Source organism: Pristiophorus japonicus, chromosome 3 (assembly GCF_044704955.1).
Source record: "Pristiophorus japonicus isolate sPriJap1 chromosome 3, sPriJap1.hap1, whole genome shotgun sequence".
Lineage (NCBI taxonomy): Eukaryota > Metazoa > Chordata > Chondrichthyes > Pristiophoridae > Pristiophorus > Pristiophorus japonicus.
In genome coordinates, this window is record NC_091979.1 from 137519672 (window position 1) to 137536181 (window position 16510).

The window sequence follows — 16510 nt, forward strand, 5'->3', positions numbered from 1 at the left end:
GCTGCGGCCATGCGGCGGAATCGAGTGGCCGCCACATTGCAGTCTATTGGCTGCCCCGACCCAAATTCAGCATCATCAAAGTGTGCACCACTACTATCCCGCACCCACATTTTGATCCACCCCAAATTTAGGTTAAAAAAATCCACGAGCCACTGGATGGTGCCCCCGACAGCTGTTTCTGTCGGTGTACCTTCTCCTGCCTGTGTGTACCCCGGCAGTGTGGCAGCCCTTCAAGGGGAGGGCCCACTGCCCCGACCAGCATGTTATTATTTTTGCCGGCCGACTTCCCGATCGACTGACAAATTATTGCTCCGAGTTCGGCCGGGCCCCCAACAGGCAGCCTGGTACTCAAGAGGGGGAAACCCTCCCTGGTGATCCAGTGGCCGAAGCTAAAAAATCCCCGATTCTCTCCCCTTTAACGGAGGGGAGAGAGCATGGTGACGTACATACACTGTGACGTCACCACCGCTCTGCCACTGAGTGACAGTGGCGGGGACTCGATCCAGCCCCAACTTCCACCCCTCAGCATGACTTACCGCCATACTTCCGCCCCACTATCACTGACGTCAGGTCCGATATCAAAAGCATTTTCAAGTGTCTAAAATCGATTCAACGTCTGCCTCATTACTCCCGGCGGAAAAACCAGGTCAGAAATCATTGGTGCAGTAGCTTTCTGGTGTGCCTGAATTTCAGCCCCAGTGTGTCCTATTCCAAATAAATGTTACCCAGAAAGAGGAATGCAATAAAGGGGAATGAAATTGGGCAGGGGGGGGACTTCATACTGAATCATTGGGTCATGTTTTAGCAAATAATTAAGTTCTTAAAACAAATACATTTTCTCATTGTAGCATTGACCGTATTCTGAACTATTTCTAAACTACTTCTAAAATTTGGGCTGTTTTAGAATGCGTTCTGTTCTTCTGTAGAGTTAAAGAAAATAAGTTTCCTGAAAGACGTGTGAAATTTGAATGCTGCAATCATCAAGGGCTTTTACATATTTGATTTGGAATACATTTTGATTTAATCCTTTCTTGGTCATGTCAAATTTTAACAAAGTCAAGGAAAATATGAGGTCTGTAGGTGACGAAATAATTAAACAGTACTGAATGTACTTATTAAGCAAAAATAAATAAATATTTAGATGGACTACTGCAGTAATGACCGTATTCCTTTTTATTAAATATTGTACCATTCACTACTCCATTGTTTCTGAGGTACTCTTCTTTCAGAGGACACTCTGCTCACTATTAAGGCTACTTTTTTGAGCAACATAGGAGGAAGAGCCAAGTTTCATTGTGCAGGATACCACCAAAATAGAGTGGAGTAGGAGACTTGGTGAGGAATGTCTCAATCCATGAATCCCATGAGGGTTGCTCATTTGTGCAGTTAATGCTAGATGATCTGCAATATTGCCGAAAAGACATGTTTCTGTGGAAATTGACTCATTCTTAATGCATTGATATTCATATTGTATTTAGGTCATGTAAGATGTCACATTTGGACCTTTGGAGAAACAAAAGAGTCGCTATTTTGTTTTGGTAATTATGGATAAAGTATTGTCATTAAGGGTTCAGTTCTTACATAAAGTATTATAATAGTTTTGTCACTGGATCACTTGACAACTAGTGAGGGGTAGAGATTTGGTACCAAGGATTCCATTCTGTAGTCTGTATTGACTTCAGAAGCATTGTCCTCTTCTGCAGTGTGTAGTAGAAATGGATCTGCTGTAATAGCTTACAATTCTGCTTCAGGAGGTAAAGTGCTTGTGGTGGAAAAGGTAAATGGTCACTTTTCCCTGACCTTTCTCTAATATTGATCTGCAGCCAAAATGGAAGATGTCGGTCCAGTATTATCTTCAGTATAAACAGATCACATTTAGCACCACAGAACAATTTTCACTGGAATAATGCTGCAATATATTTGATTATAATTCGTAATTTTGCTTCTGACTGCCATACTATTCCTAACATATGTAAAACAGCTTTGCTTGCCTGTAGAGGTGGGTTGAGAAGCTCAGACAGGCAGCAGACATACCACCAGCTGTTTATGTTGCTTCCAAAGCAATCATAGTAACCGTCTCTTTCAGTGGGCTTCAGACTTTATTTATTTTATTGCATTGCTATTGATGGTAGAGCTGCTATCAGTGGCAGTGCAGTAAAGCAAACATGCTATTAATGAGTTAACTCAAAATGGTAGTGATCAGTGAAACACAGCTTAATAATGATCGGCAGAGACTGATAATGAGAAATTGTAGGACCAGAAAAAAATAATGAAATGGGTTGCTTTGAAGACCGTTTGATCATCTAGGCTTTATACAGCAGACAAAACTCACAAGAGTGAGACATTGATAGTCACAGTTGTTGATGTTTTATTGCTTTTGGCAGCAATTGAGCTTTTCAGAAATACAAATTCAATATTTATGTATTCTTTCAAGAATTGGCCAAAGTGTCAATTCATTTTAATAAGTATCATTTTCCAGATTATAATTTAAGGAATGTTATTTCATTTTTTCATTTGATAAAAAAAATTCTCTAAATTGTTGTCAGAAGTTCAATTTTGACAGCTAGTTGATATATTTGCTTTTCAGTTTGCAAGGCACATAAAGAAATCGGAAGGTCAGAAGACTCCCAAAGTTGAATTACAAATCTCCATCTATGGTGTCAAAATTTTAGACTCCAAAACAAAAGTAAGTAATTCTGTGATTTTGGGTAGTTAATAATTATCAAAAACTTAGACAAGAGGACCATATTTCACAGTACATAACAAATTTTCATCAATATCTAAGCACCTCGCTTGTGAAAAGTCAGAACTAAATGAAACTCATATTTATTGTAAGCACATAGTAATACAGAATGTATTCATGCTTGATCCCAATTTTGAAGAAAAATATATATAGAGCAAATTTCAATTTGATATGCCACCACTGCACATGCACACTCTCGGAGCACACATTTCTCTTTCTCTCTATTTCTCCAGGGTTTGTGCAGTATACAGCTATTGAGAGGGTGCCTGCTTTAATCTACACTTTCTCCCAAAACATGCTCTTTCAAACATTTATTTGGTTAGTTGAGTATCTGATACATGCAAAAAAACTATCATCATGTTTGAATCTCCAGTTCAAGTTATTGAAAAACCTGCAGCCACCTGTAGAGCTTCTGTTTGTCAAGTATGAAATGCACACTCTGTCTCCCTGAGGACACATCCCAATTACCTTGGTTCAGATAGCTTACGTGCAGGTTGACAGAGTTGAAGCTTAGTATTTAGAAGTGTGTTCAGGGGTACTGCTGCAGTTTAGCCAGCTAAAATTGAATAACTTACCAGAGTAGCTAGAAGCCGCTTATCCAGCAAGAGCCATTCTAATTATCAGATCTTTGGGCTGTTGAAATATCTGGATCTGAATGGAAGAAACCTGGTCTCCAGTGACAGTTCTGTCCCCTCAGGTTCTGTTGTAAGGCAGGCAGGCTGTTCAATCATCAAAATGGAGTTCTGTAGACCAGCCTGGCTCAGGCATCAGACTACCTACGCTGCCATCGAGGCTTGATTTGGTTCAGAATTTCTATTACTGGATGTGTCATTTTGGAAGTACACTTACCACCCCCCCCATAAAGGGAAGCCATGTTGCTCACATGTTATTGCTGTGCTATAATGAACAATGCATCCACCAGCACAACTTCTCCTTTAATGGCAATCCTCAGCCCTTTCAGAGATGCTGTACAACCGATTTTATGCACCCCAAACAAATGTGCTAAAGAATAACTCTTCGGGAAAGCTTTGTATGTGCCAGTTGCCTATGCAAATTAGGGGTAGGGACTCTCCTCACAAAATTCAAGATGGTCTGGTCTGTGACCTAACAGTTCCGTTAGCAATGATGAGTAATACTGAAAATCTACCAGGCTTTGTCCTGGCCCAAACTAAAAATTTATAAATCGGTCATAGGTCAGCAAAATCCAATTTTTGCCAGACTCTCAAAAATCGGAGCTTTGCAATAGAACAGTTCAGGGTACTGTCATGTGTCTTTTCACAATCTCTCCCTTTTATTTTCCTTTTACTTGCTCGCTGTGTCACTCGCACTCTATCCCTACTTTACAGTCCCTCTCATGTCCTGCCATATTCCCCATTGCCTGTCGGTATCAACACTGCAGCTGTTTCTGCTTTTAACTTTTTGGAATATAAAAGCCCTCTGCTGCTGCTTGTAAATGTGCTGGTGGCATTGAAGCTCATCTAATGCCAGCAACATGGAACTCAAAACAAGTTGTGTTTACTGCATGCCATCCTGCTGAAGTTCACAGTTCATTCACTTTTAATTGACCGTTGCTGTCCTGCAGCTGTTTTACTATCACCGCATGCCATACAATGCTAATGGTGTCCTCGGCGTGCGACTGTTGATAGCTCAATACGTGGCCGCAAATAAAAGAGAATTCCCAGGCTCAGAAGTCAAATTCGAGGCTCTATTCTCTTTCCTTTCAGTTGTTGCTATTCTAACTAGGAGGAAAATCTTCCCCTGTAGGCAACTACAAATTCTCCTCCATACATCACTGGCTACTCTCAGCGTTCAAACATAAGACTCCCGACTCCCGGAGACAAAAATTCCAGGGTCCCTCCTCCACCACCAGATGAGCCGACGATGTAGTTACCAACTCTTCTGACTTGTGCGACAATATTCTGGAAAGACAGATTAATCTCCCAGGCACTGATGTGAGCAACCCAGGAAAAATAGGAAAGTAGAGTTGACGGGCATTGCCAGTGCACTAATGAGATGAGGTGAAACTTTGATGGGTGATGGTGGCGGATAACAGGCACAAGGTATAGATGGGTTTTCGTTAGTGATTTAGGCTGGGGCCTCTGTGAGCAATGTAAAATTTCCAAATAATAGCTGTTCATAATTTGGCTACTGCAGTTGCCGTTATAGGTAAGTTTATCTAATAATTTTTCTATTCCAATTAGTTCCGTTTCTCCATTTGCCTTCCCTCCTCCCCCACCTTTCACATTATCTTTTCCCAAGTCTGTAGACTACCTGTAAGGGAACAAACCAGTGATTTTGGGAATGAAATAGTTGAAAACCACTGTTGTTTTCCCCTTCTTAATCATTTTTCCCCTGTCATTTTTCATTGAAGTGAATGTAAAATGGTGCTTAAATTCCCACCCTTCAGCTCCCACTGCCTTTGTGTGTGGCAGGATTGATAATTCATCCAAATTCTCCTGGAGTCTCCAGGCATGAAAGATTAATCTCCCAAGCACTGCTGCAAGCAACCCAGGAGAAAATGAGGGTCATGCGTCACGCCTGTGGTTTGCTTGTGAGTAAATGCGAAGTGTTGGCCTCTGTCTGTCTCTCTCTCTCTCTCCGTGTTCAGTGGATGAAAAGTATAATGTAAAGCAGAGCTCAGCTTCCATCCCCCCACCTCCTCAACAATGAAGACGCCAACAACAGCAGCTCAAACTCACGGAGACATTGAATAATTCTGAATTTATACATAGAAGGTACAACATGGAAATAGGCAATTCGAGCATAATAAATTTTCTATGTATTAACATATTCCGCCGTGCAACCACAACGTGACCTTCACAGCAGAGGCCAAGGCAGCTTGAATCTTTTGAAGAGCTCAATGATCGAATCTTGCTCCTTTTCTTTCATTGCTTGTTCTCTTTGCTTTGAAGAGCTGCTGCATGTAGGAGCAGAGTGCACTTTAATCAAGCCAGGTCGTCATCTAAAATGTCATTTTCATGACAGCAAAATTACCAGAATTTTTAAAAATCCTTCTCAGAGTCCATGCAATAAGTTCCCTGGAATTGATTTTCCTATTCAGCTTTGAGTTGTAGGTGTAAGACAGCATTTAGTCAAATGCGTTTTTTTTCTTTTCAAAATTGAGCAACACATTTTAGTTTTTTGCTACAAGTGATGAACATTGCTCTTTTTGTTGCATGATGTGTTTTTAAATGGTTTTAATTTAATAAGGAGTTGCATTCTAATAGAGATATGGGTGAAAGTAAAGCTTGATAAATTTAATTGATTTTTTTTACTTTAAATGAGTCTGGTTTTAATTCCAGGTTTCCTTTAGTAAACTGAAATTATAAAGAAAAGAAATACTGCAAATGCTGGAAATTGCAATCAAAAACAGAAAAAGCTGTAAACACTCACTTTGACAGTACATTCCTGGATTTGTAATGGGGTGATTTTCACTGCTATCACCTGGTGGTAACGGGGCAGTAACGACCTCAAAATGGGGTTGATGGCCTTACCGCCTCGTCAACATCGGCGATGCAGCCGGTTCCATTTTGTAAGGGGTCTACCATAGGGTATCCAAAGCACCCGCCTGTTTCAAGCCAGGCTCCTTTTAATATGAAAATTGGTATCCTACAAGGTAAATAGGACCTCAATTGCCATTTTAGGGGAGAGCCTGCACACGCGCGCACTCCGACCAGTTCCATGGGCGATGGAACCAAAGAAGCCCGCAAAAGGTAAGTTTTAAATTATTTTTGATGCCCCCGAAAGCACTCCTCCTACTCTGGGGCACACATAAATAATCTGGGCTGCTGCCGGCCCAGAATCCGCACCCTCCGCAATTGCGACACTCCCCCCCCCCGCCCCCTCCCTTCCCCCCACCCACCCACAACTTACCTTGCTGACAATCCTGCGGTGCACACCAGTCGCTAATGGTCTCAAGCATAGCAATGGATGCTGTGTGATCACTCTCCAGGGCCACCTAGGGGTGCACAAGGCAGCAGAAGAAATGCAAGCAGTCTGATTGACCCTCGTTGCGGATTCTACGCGTCCTGGATCGATGAATAGTGGTTTTGGCTAGGCCCAGGAGTGGACCCATAGGGAGGTCCTCCAACATGCTCAACCCCTTATATACCAGGGTGACCCAAGATCAGAAACATGGGACTAAAGTACAACCAAAAGTTGAGGAATAACCCCTTTGAATAGTGAAAGAGGGGCTGCAACTTCTCACACTGCAAATAAATGTGGAAAACGTTTTCTTCCATGTGGCCTGGATATCCATGAAGTGCCATAGGAGATAACAGTTATCCACCACTCCGTGCAATACTTTTCACTCCAGGTTCCCAGTGGTGTAGGGGAGGATCCCTGAATAAAAGGCTTTCCATTGGGGATGTGTGCCTCTGCCAGTCGGCAAGCCATTTCAGCAAGGTGTATCTGGATGAAAGATGAGGGCAAGGAAGTGACGAGTCTACAGCAATAACCTGCACATGAAATCCCACCACACAGATTGGAATGGCATGGTTAAAAGGGATGTTTCAGGGCCTCGCGCCAATGAACAATTCCGTCCAAATGGGGGTGAGATTGGATGGAATCGTTCCATGTGGTTAAGCCATCTTCCAATCCTCCTTCAATATGGGAGTTGTCCCAGAGGACAGGAGGATTTCAAATATTACACCCCTGTTCAAAAAAGGATAATTGATCAACCCAACAGCTCGAGGCCATTCAGCCTAATGTTGGTGGTGGGGAAACATTTGGAAACATTAATCTGGGACAAAATTAATTGGCACTTGGAAAAATATGGGCTAAGAAATGAAAGCCAGCATGGATTTTTTAAAGATAAATTGTGTTTGATGAACTTGATTGAATTATTTGCTGAAGTAATGGAGAGATGAGAGTAGTGCGATTGATGTTGTCTATATGGATTTTCAAAAGGCATTTGATAAAGTACCGCACAGTCGGCTTGTTAGCAAAATTGAAGCCCAGGGATTAGAGGGGCAGTGCCTGCATGGATACGAAATTAGCTAAATTACGGAAAGCAAAGAGTAGTGGTGAATGGTTGTTTTTCCGACTGAAGGAAAGTTTACAGTGGTGTCCCCTAGAGGTTACTGTTGGAACAACTGCTCTTTTTGATATATATTAATGATCTGGACTTGGGAATATAGGGCATAATTTCAAAGTTTGCAGATGCCACAAAACTCGGAAATGGAGTAAACAGTGAGGAGGATAGTAACAGACTTCAGGAGGATATAGACAGACTGGTAAAATGGGCAGACACATGTCAGATGAAATTTAACACAGAGAAATGTGAAGTGATTCATTTTGGTAAGAAGAAAGAGGAGAGGCAATCGAAACAAAATGGTACAATTTTAAAGGGGTGCAGGAATAGAGAGACCTGGGGGTGTATGTACACAAGTCATTGCTTTCTGCCCCATTTTGTGTTCCCCACCCTGGCAGTTATGCAGGAGATGCACGAAAGGTCAGAAGAAAATCTTGGGCTCCTGATATCCCCCAAAATCCAGAGGGTAAAATTTCCACTTCTCGTCGCCCACCTATGGACCATATATCGCCCAAAACGGACCTCTATCGTCCATTTTGAGGAAATGGTGGAAACTAGGCCAGAAAGATCGCTGGAAAAATAATCCCCAAGTTTCGACTCACTTCGCCGAACTGTTCGCCGAACTGATCGCCCACACAAGGTGTTGAGTATGGAGAAAGAGTCAGACTGAACACTGTGAGCTCAAAGTAAAGTGTGACCTTAGTCTTTTATTGCAGGTCTCCAGAGTGCCCCTCCAACCTGTGAAGCCTCCTTAAATACCCCTGCACCCAAGGGATTATGGGATCTCTTGGGACTCCAAGGGATAAGCCCTCTGGTGCCTGTACAGAGTAAATACAAGTCCACATCTATAACAACACTCCCCCCTCCCCCACAAAGTCAATACTGCAACTATTTACAATGTGAGTCGATCAGGGGCTTTTTTTGCCCTGGTTGATCGTCTCGGTGTGAAAGCTGGTGTTGTTGAATCATTTGTTGGGCCCTCGCTGGGCTGCTATGCAACTGGCCTTGCTTGGCTGTCTGGTGTGTTGGGCCCTGCAGGGCTGCTGTGGATGATGGGTTCTGCTTTGTGGTCAACCGTGGTGCCGGTTGCCACTGTGTGTATGTTGGGGGATCAAAAAAGGTAGGGTCCAAGGTGGGTTGCTCAGGATAGTCCCTGAATCTGAGTTTGATTTGGTCCAAGTGTTTCGGGTGAATTGAGCCCATTTGAAAGTTTCACCCGAAACACCCTGCTCCCCTCTTTGGCCACAACAGTGCCGGGAAGCCACTTGGGACCTTGTCCATAATTCAATATAAATACAGGATCATTGATTTCAATCTTGCGTGACATATTTGCGCTATCATGGTATGCACTTTGTTGAAGCCGCTTGCTCTCTATCTGTTCGTGTAGATTAGAGTGAACTAACGAGAGCCTTGTCTTAAATGCTCTTTTCATGAACAGTTCAGCAGGTGGGATCCCAGTGTTGAGTGCGGTAGCTAAGCAGGACTCGGGATAGGCGAGTCTGCAGTGAGCCTTCAGTTTCCCTCTTCAAGCCTTGCTTGATGGTTTGCACTGCTCTCTCTGACCATTGGACGCTGGTTTAATCGGGGCAGATGTGACATGTTTGATCCCGTTACAGGTCATGAATTCTTTGAACTCAGCAGTGGTAAAACATGGCCCGTTGTCACTCACCAGGACATCGGGTAAGCCGTGAGTGGCAAACATGGCCCGCAGGCTTTCAGTAGTGGCAGCGGATGTGCTAGCCGACATTATCTCACATTCAATCCAATTGGAGTACGCATCTACAACCACAAGGAACATTTTTACCAAAGAACGGGCCTGCATAGACCATGGTTTGGAAGGCGAAGACCATAAACTTACCGGTGCCTCCATGGGTGCATTGCTTAACTGCGAGCGTGTGTTACATCTGTGAACGCAGGACTCTAAGTCCGCTTCGATACCGGGCCACCGCACATGGGATCTGGCTATCGCTTTCATCATTACGATGCCTGGTTTGGTACTGTCATTGATGAAGGTGTCTCTGCCCTTCTTGGGGACCACTACTCGATTGCCCCACAAAAGGCAGTCTGCCTGTATAGACATTTCATCTTTGTGCCGCTGGAACGGCTTTATTTCTTCCTGCATTTCCACTGGGACACTGGACCAACTCCCGTGAAGCACAGAGCTTTTGATTAGAGATAATAAGGGGCCCTGGCTTGTCCAGGTTTTGATCTGCCGGGCAGTGACGGGTGATTGCTCACTCTCAAATGCTTTCATAACCATTCTCTGTCGGCTGCGCCATTTCCACCCCCGTGGTGGGCAATGGCAGCCTACTGAGAGCATCAGCGCAGTTTTCTGTGCCTGGCCTGTGGCTCATGGCATAGTTGTATGTAGACAACGTGAGCACCCATCTCTGGATGCGGGCCGATGCATTGCTATTTATCCCTTTACTCTCGGAAAACAGGGACATCACTGGCTTATGGTCAGTTTCCAATTCGAATTTTAGCCCAAACAGGTATTGATGCATTTTCTTTACCCCATAGACACACGCTAACGCTTCTTTTTCAATCATGCTGTAGGCTCTCTCAGCCTTAGACAGACTCCTGGATGCATAAACAACCGGTTGCAGTTTCCCAAAATCATCAGCTTGTTGCAATACACAGCCGACGCCATATGACGACGCATCGCATTCTAATACCATATGCTTACATGGATCATACAACACAAGCAATTTGTTTGAGCATAACAATTTTCTCGCTTTTACAAAGGCATTTTCTTGGCTTTTGCCCCAAACCCATTCGTCCCCTTTTCGTAGTAAGACAGGTAGTGGCTCTAGCAGTGTGCTGAGACCCGGTAATAAGTTACCAAAGTAGTTCAAGAGTCCCAGAAACAACCGCAGCTCCGTCACGTTCTGTGGCCTCGGTGCATTCTCGATTGCCTCCATCTTTGCGTTAGTGGGCCTGATGCCGTCCGCCGCAATCCTCCTTTCCAAGAACTCCACTTCAGGCACCAGGAAAACACACTTCGAGCATTTTAACCTGAGCCCCACGCGGTTGAATCAACTATGAACCTCCTCCAGGTCTGCAGGTGCTCGACTGTGTTCCAACCTGTGACCAAGATGTCGTCCTGGAACACCACGGTGTGCAGGACCAACTTCAGTAAACTTTCCATGTTCCTCTGGAATATCGCCGCCGTTGATCGGATTCCAAATGGCCATCTGTTATAAACAAAAAGACCTTTGTGCGTGTTGATGCAGGTGTGGGCCTTCGATGATTCCTCCAGTTCCTGCGTCATGTAGGCTGAAGTCAGATTCATCTTCGTCAACATCTTTCCACCCGCCAGCGTTGCAAAGAGGTCGTCGGCCTTGAGTAGTGGGTATTTGTCCTGCAGGTAGAAACGATTGATAGTTACTTTGTAATCGCCACAGATTCTGACGGTGCTGTCTCCCTTGAGGACTGGGACAATAGGAATGGCCCACTCGCTGAACTCGATCAGTGAAATGATGCACTCTCTTTGCAGCCGGTCGAGCTCGCTCTCTACCCTTTCTCTCATCATGTACGCTACTGCTCTCGCTTTGTGATGGATGGGTCGCGCCCCCAGAATTAGGTGGATCTGCACTTTTGCTCCTTGGAATTTCCCGATGTCTGGTTCCAACAGCGAAGGAAATTTGTTTAAGACCTGGGCACACGAAGTGCCATCAGTGGGCGATACTGTTGTCCCAGTTCCAGTGTATCTTTCCCAGCCAGCTCCTGCCGAGCAGCGTAGGACCATCACCCGGTACCACCCAGAGTGGTAGCTTGTGCACCGCTCCATCATAGGAGACCTTTACGGTAGCACTGCCGATTACAGGAATCAGTTCTTTAGTGTAAGTTCTTAGTTTCGTTTGAACTGGAGTTAAGACTGGCCTTGAGGCCTTGTTGCACCACAGCCTTTTGGAAGTCATTTTATTCCCATGATGAACTGGCTCGCGCCCGTGTCCAGCTCCATTGACACCGGGAGTCCATTTAGTTCAACATTGAGCATTATCGGGGGACAATTCGTGGTGAATGTGTGCACCCCATGTACCTCTGCCTCCTCTATCTGAGGCTCTGGTTTGTTGTGATCCTCCATGGATCTGTCCTCCTCTGCAACATGGTGATTTGCAGGTTTAACAGGTTTTGCAGCCTGCCTGCACACTTGTTGGAGGTGTCCCATTGTTCCACAGTCCTTGCAAACGTACTCTTTGAATCGGCATGAATGGAAACGATGATCACCCCCACAGCGGTGTTAATGGCCTTGCATTCATCACCATTGATGGTGGACTCTGAGTCATCTGCGGACGTGCAGCTGCAGGTATGTGTGACCTGCCCTGTACGTTACAATTCGAAAACAACATCACTTTGTTCACAGTACTTGTAGCAGCACTTGTGTGCTGAGAGATTTGCTTCGTAATGTCACTGGTGGCAATGAACACCTGGGCTATCGCTATGGCCTTACTCAAGGTTGGGGTCTCTACAGTCAAAAGTTTGCAAAGTATGGTACGAAAAAGTCTCTGAGCATGTGCTCCAAATGTCCTTCAAATTCACAATGTCCTGCAAGGCGTCTGAGCTCGGCGACATAACTCGCCACTTCCTGACCTTCAGACCTTTTGTCGGTGTAGAACCGGTACCTTGCCATCAGAACGCTTCCCTTCAGGTTCAAATGCTCTTAGACTAGTGTGCACAAATCGGCGTACGATTTCTCTGTGGGTTTCGCTCGAGTGAGAAGATTCTTCATGAGGCCATACATTGGTACCCCACAGAAGGTGAGGAGGATCACCCTTTGTTTGGCAGCGCTCTCCTCCCCATCTAGCTCATTGGCCACGAAGTATTGGTCGAGTCACTCCACAAAAGTTTCCCAATCATCTCCCTCCAAGAATTTTTCCAGGATCTTTGGGTTCGTTATCTCTGTCTCGTCGCCAGTTGTTGAGTATGGAGAAAGAGTCAGACTGAACACAGTGAACTCAAAGTAAAGTGTGACCTTAGTCTTTTATTGCAGATCTCCAGAGTGCTTCTCCAACCTGTGAAGCCTCCTTAAATACCTGTGCTCCCAAGGGATTATGGGATCCCTTGGGGCTCCAAGGGATGAGCCCTATGGTGCCTGTACAGAGTAAGTACAAGTCCACATATATAACACATTCCAACATTTGGCACAGCGCCATCACAAGGCCGGGCTGATCGCTCTCCGAGAACAAGTCTGGGTAATAGTTGCTTTTCCCGGGCTTTACAGAAGGAAATGGGCACTACGGATGCCATTTTGAAGATCGGTGGAGGGGTGGAGGCAGCTAAAAAATCGTCCGTAGATGGTTGTGAGTTATTTAAGGGAGCTGTATAGACAGATCTACTCAGACAATTAATTATATTTAATTTTAATAATAGCAGCCGAGTGGATTCGTCATTTTTTAATGAAAAGTGCATTTATACCAAGTGAAAACTAGTGTTAGACTGGGGCTGGAATAAGAGAGCATTAGACTGAGATTGGTACACAGACTGGGGCTTGTATAGCGAGAGTAGTTTAATAGATTACCATTCTTTAGTGAAAAGTGCATTTATAGAATTGAAAATAATTATTGATAGTTATGGGGCCTATGCTTTCTGCACCATTACTCGTAACTGCTCACAAGCTGGTTTCTGAAAGGATCAATCGAAGAGGTGGCAGAGAAATGCGCAGACAGAGACAGAGGAGACAAGGGAGCTGAGCATACAGCCAACGAAGGTACAAAGAAATGCAATCTTACCTCAACTTGTCTGAAAACTCATGTCTTAGGAGGCTGCGCCTCTTGAAGGGGGTTATCGATGAGATTTGCCAGCTCATCAAGGCTGATCTTCAGCCTTCCAGCACCATCAGAACCGCACTGTCCATTGAGGTGAAGTCTACTGCAGCCCTAGCCGTCTACATTTCGGGATCTTTTCAGGCTTCAGCTGGCGACATCTGTCATATCTCTCAGCACGCTACACACTGCTGTATTCGGCAGGTGACTGAAGCCCTTTACACTCGCAGGATGGGCTTTATAGCTTCCCTATGACCAGGGAGGCACATACTGGGAGGGCTTTGGGTTTCTCCAGAATAGCAGACTTCCCCAAGGTGCAGGGAGCAATAAACTGCGCGCACATTACCCTGAAATCCTCCTGAAAGAACACGGAGGTATTTTGTAACAGAAAGGGATTCCACTCCCTGAATATGCAGCTTGTTGTCGACTCCAGCAAATAATCATGACAGTAAATGCTGCATCCGATGTGAGAGTGCTATCCCTGACCTGTTTGTCAATCAGCCAGAAGGTTGGATGCTGGGGGATAAAGGATATGGACTTGCCAGTTAGCTGATGACCCCACTGCGTAATCCCATCACTGAAGCAGAGAAACGTTACAATGAAAGCCACATAGCGACACGCAACATTGTCGAAAAGACAATTGGAGTCCTAAAGCAGCACTTCAGATGTCTGGACCATTCTGGTGGCAGCCTACAATACCACCCTGACCAGGTCGCTGAATTTATTGTGGTGTGTTGCATGCTGCATAACCTAGCTATAGGGAGAGGATAACTAATGCCAGATGGGACTGCAGGTCCACCTCCAGATGGACGGGAGACGGAAGAGTCAGCCGGCGAGGAGCAAGAGGAGGAAGAGACGGAAGAAACGGCTGGTAAGGACCTCGGAGATGGCAATCAGCCTGGCGATCTAGCCATGGTCCCACCCCCGAAGACCAGTAGCCAGTGGTAGTTACGCGGCTGCTAAGCTGTTGCGTCAGCAGCTCATTTATGAATGCTTTTCATGATCTTTCATTGTGGATAGTCACATTTACATTTACTGTTAAGCAAAAGGAGTTATGTTTCTGCCTGCCTGCAATGGCCTGGCATTTTCATTAATGCTTAAATTAAGTAAACTTTTGTAACAAAAATACAATGCTCAACTAATGCAGAACAATTGTTAACATGTTATGCTTAATGTAACTATGAGAGAAGGCACAACAATTGTTAAACTCAATAAAAAATGTTATTTAACAAAACAAATTATTAAAAATATTTCATCAACACCCTCAACCCCCCCCCCACAACCCACCCCTCCCCCCAACCCCAAACAACAATGAATGGACAAACTTTCAAAAAATTAACAATTAACATGAAAAACCAACCCTCCTCCCTACCTGCGGCCACGTTTCCCTCCAGGTCATTTCCCACCCCGTGTTTTAACACCACCCGCCCATTTTAGTCTCTGCAGACCGAGACGAAGCTGGCGTGCAGCGGGCAATGACAAGACTTCCTGCCATGGTGGTGGTGTGGGAGTGGAAGACAAAGTATGACAATGTTAGTCTACCGAGTCAGGTGGAACTCTATCCTCCGTACTCGCTTGAGTGCTTGGGGTTGCACTTGGGCCCAACACGACACCTTGAGGTGCAGCAGCATTTCCAGCCAGCAACGCATGCCGAAGGGCACTGGTTACCACGGTCTGCTCTCTGATCCCCTCCAAGGTCTGTCGGGCTAACTCAGTTCGCATGACAGACCAGTTGGAGAAGTTCATGGAGAACTGGCTCCAGTTCGTGGAGAACTGATTGAACCCCTGGATAAGCTTGCGACCTATCGCGACCGTCTCCCTGCACATTGAGATCAAGCGCTCTGTCTGCCCTTCCAAGGTAGGCGATTGCTCACCTTGCTGACCCGACCTCCGTGGGGTCGACGTGTGCAATATGTCGCCCATTGGCATCGCCAGCTGCACACCGCTTGGTCCTGGTGCCTCATCGCTCTCAATTGAGATGACCGCAGATTCACCCCGCCCTCCTCCCACATCAACAGCCGCCTCGTGCAGGAGCTCCAGCTCCTCTTCATCCTCCTGCTGTTCCTCCTCATTCTCTAGGCGAGGAAATAGATCAGGTTCCTCCAGCTCCTCAAGTTCCTCCTGCTCCACCGATGGAGATGTTGAAGGTGCTGGTGCTGACTGCACCTGTACCAGTGTATTAGGTTTACCTTAAAAACACAAATGATGACATTTTTACAGAGCTTATTATAATATAACCATGTACATTACCAAGAGACGTTACATATCAATACTTTTCACTACCCCAGAAAGCTGTAGCTGCTGCAATCCCTGCCTCATATTCCCTGCTTATTATGTATGCATGAAATGACATTACATCATTAGTACATCATAAGCACATTACAATTATATTGCATTTTGCATTATAATTAAAGGACATTAGATCAGTTACATATTAAGTTTTTAATACTGTTTTTAATACAGCTCGACAAATTACAAATTACTCACGAGATGCATGGCTGGGTTCACCCAGACCACGGGTGGTGGCCAAACGGCTTTCACGGCCAACCAGCGCTGCCGCACGCTCTTTGATTTCTGTTAAAGGTTGTAGCTGAGCAATGCCGCCACCCCCCCACCCCCGTCCGCCGTTGCTCGATAGATATCTTCTTCTGCAAACGAGAAAAGAGCATGGCATGGCATGGCATAAGCTAATGGACTAGGTAGTATCTTGAGGTCACAACAATTTAAAATGTTTAAAATGTTACATGCTGGTGGTTCACGCAACACATTTAAGAATGACAAACTTAAATTCAATAAAGGAGATTCATTGTAATATTAAGAATTTGCATGCATGCATCAGTAACATATTACATAGAAAATTTGAAATAGAAGATGCAACTTACTCTTAACATGGTTTAATTAATACAATGAAGAATGTCCAAGTTGAATTAAATGCAGGACATTCATTGCTCTAATAAAAATTTACATGCA

The 16510-nt window shown here is 44.8% G+C and overlaps 1 protein-coding gene across 3 annotated transcripts in view; it reads left to right on the plus strand.

The window, feature by feature from the left end:
- LOC139259903 (PTB domain-containing engulfment adapter protein 1-like) overlaps positions 1-16510 on the plus strand; it is a 797963-nt gene that overhangs the window by 642441 nt on the left and 139012 nt on the right. For all 3 annotated transcript variants that reach the window (XM_070875832.1, XM_070875834.1, XM_070875833.1), the window contains one exon: positions 2588-2686. In XM_070875832.1, coding sequence (XP_070731933.1) covers positions 2588-2686 — 99 coding nt within the window. The remainder of the gene's footprint in view (positions 1-2587; positions 2687-16510) is intronic.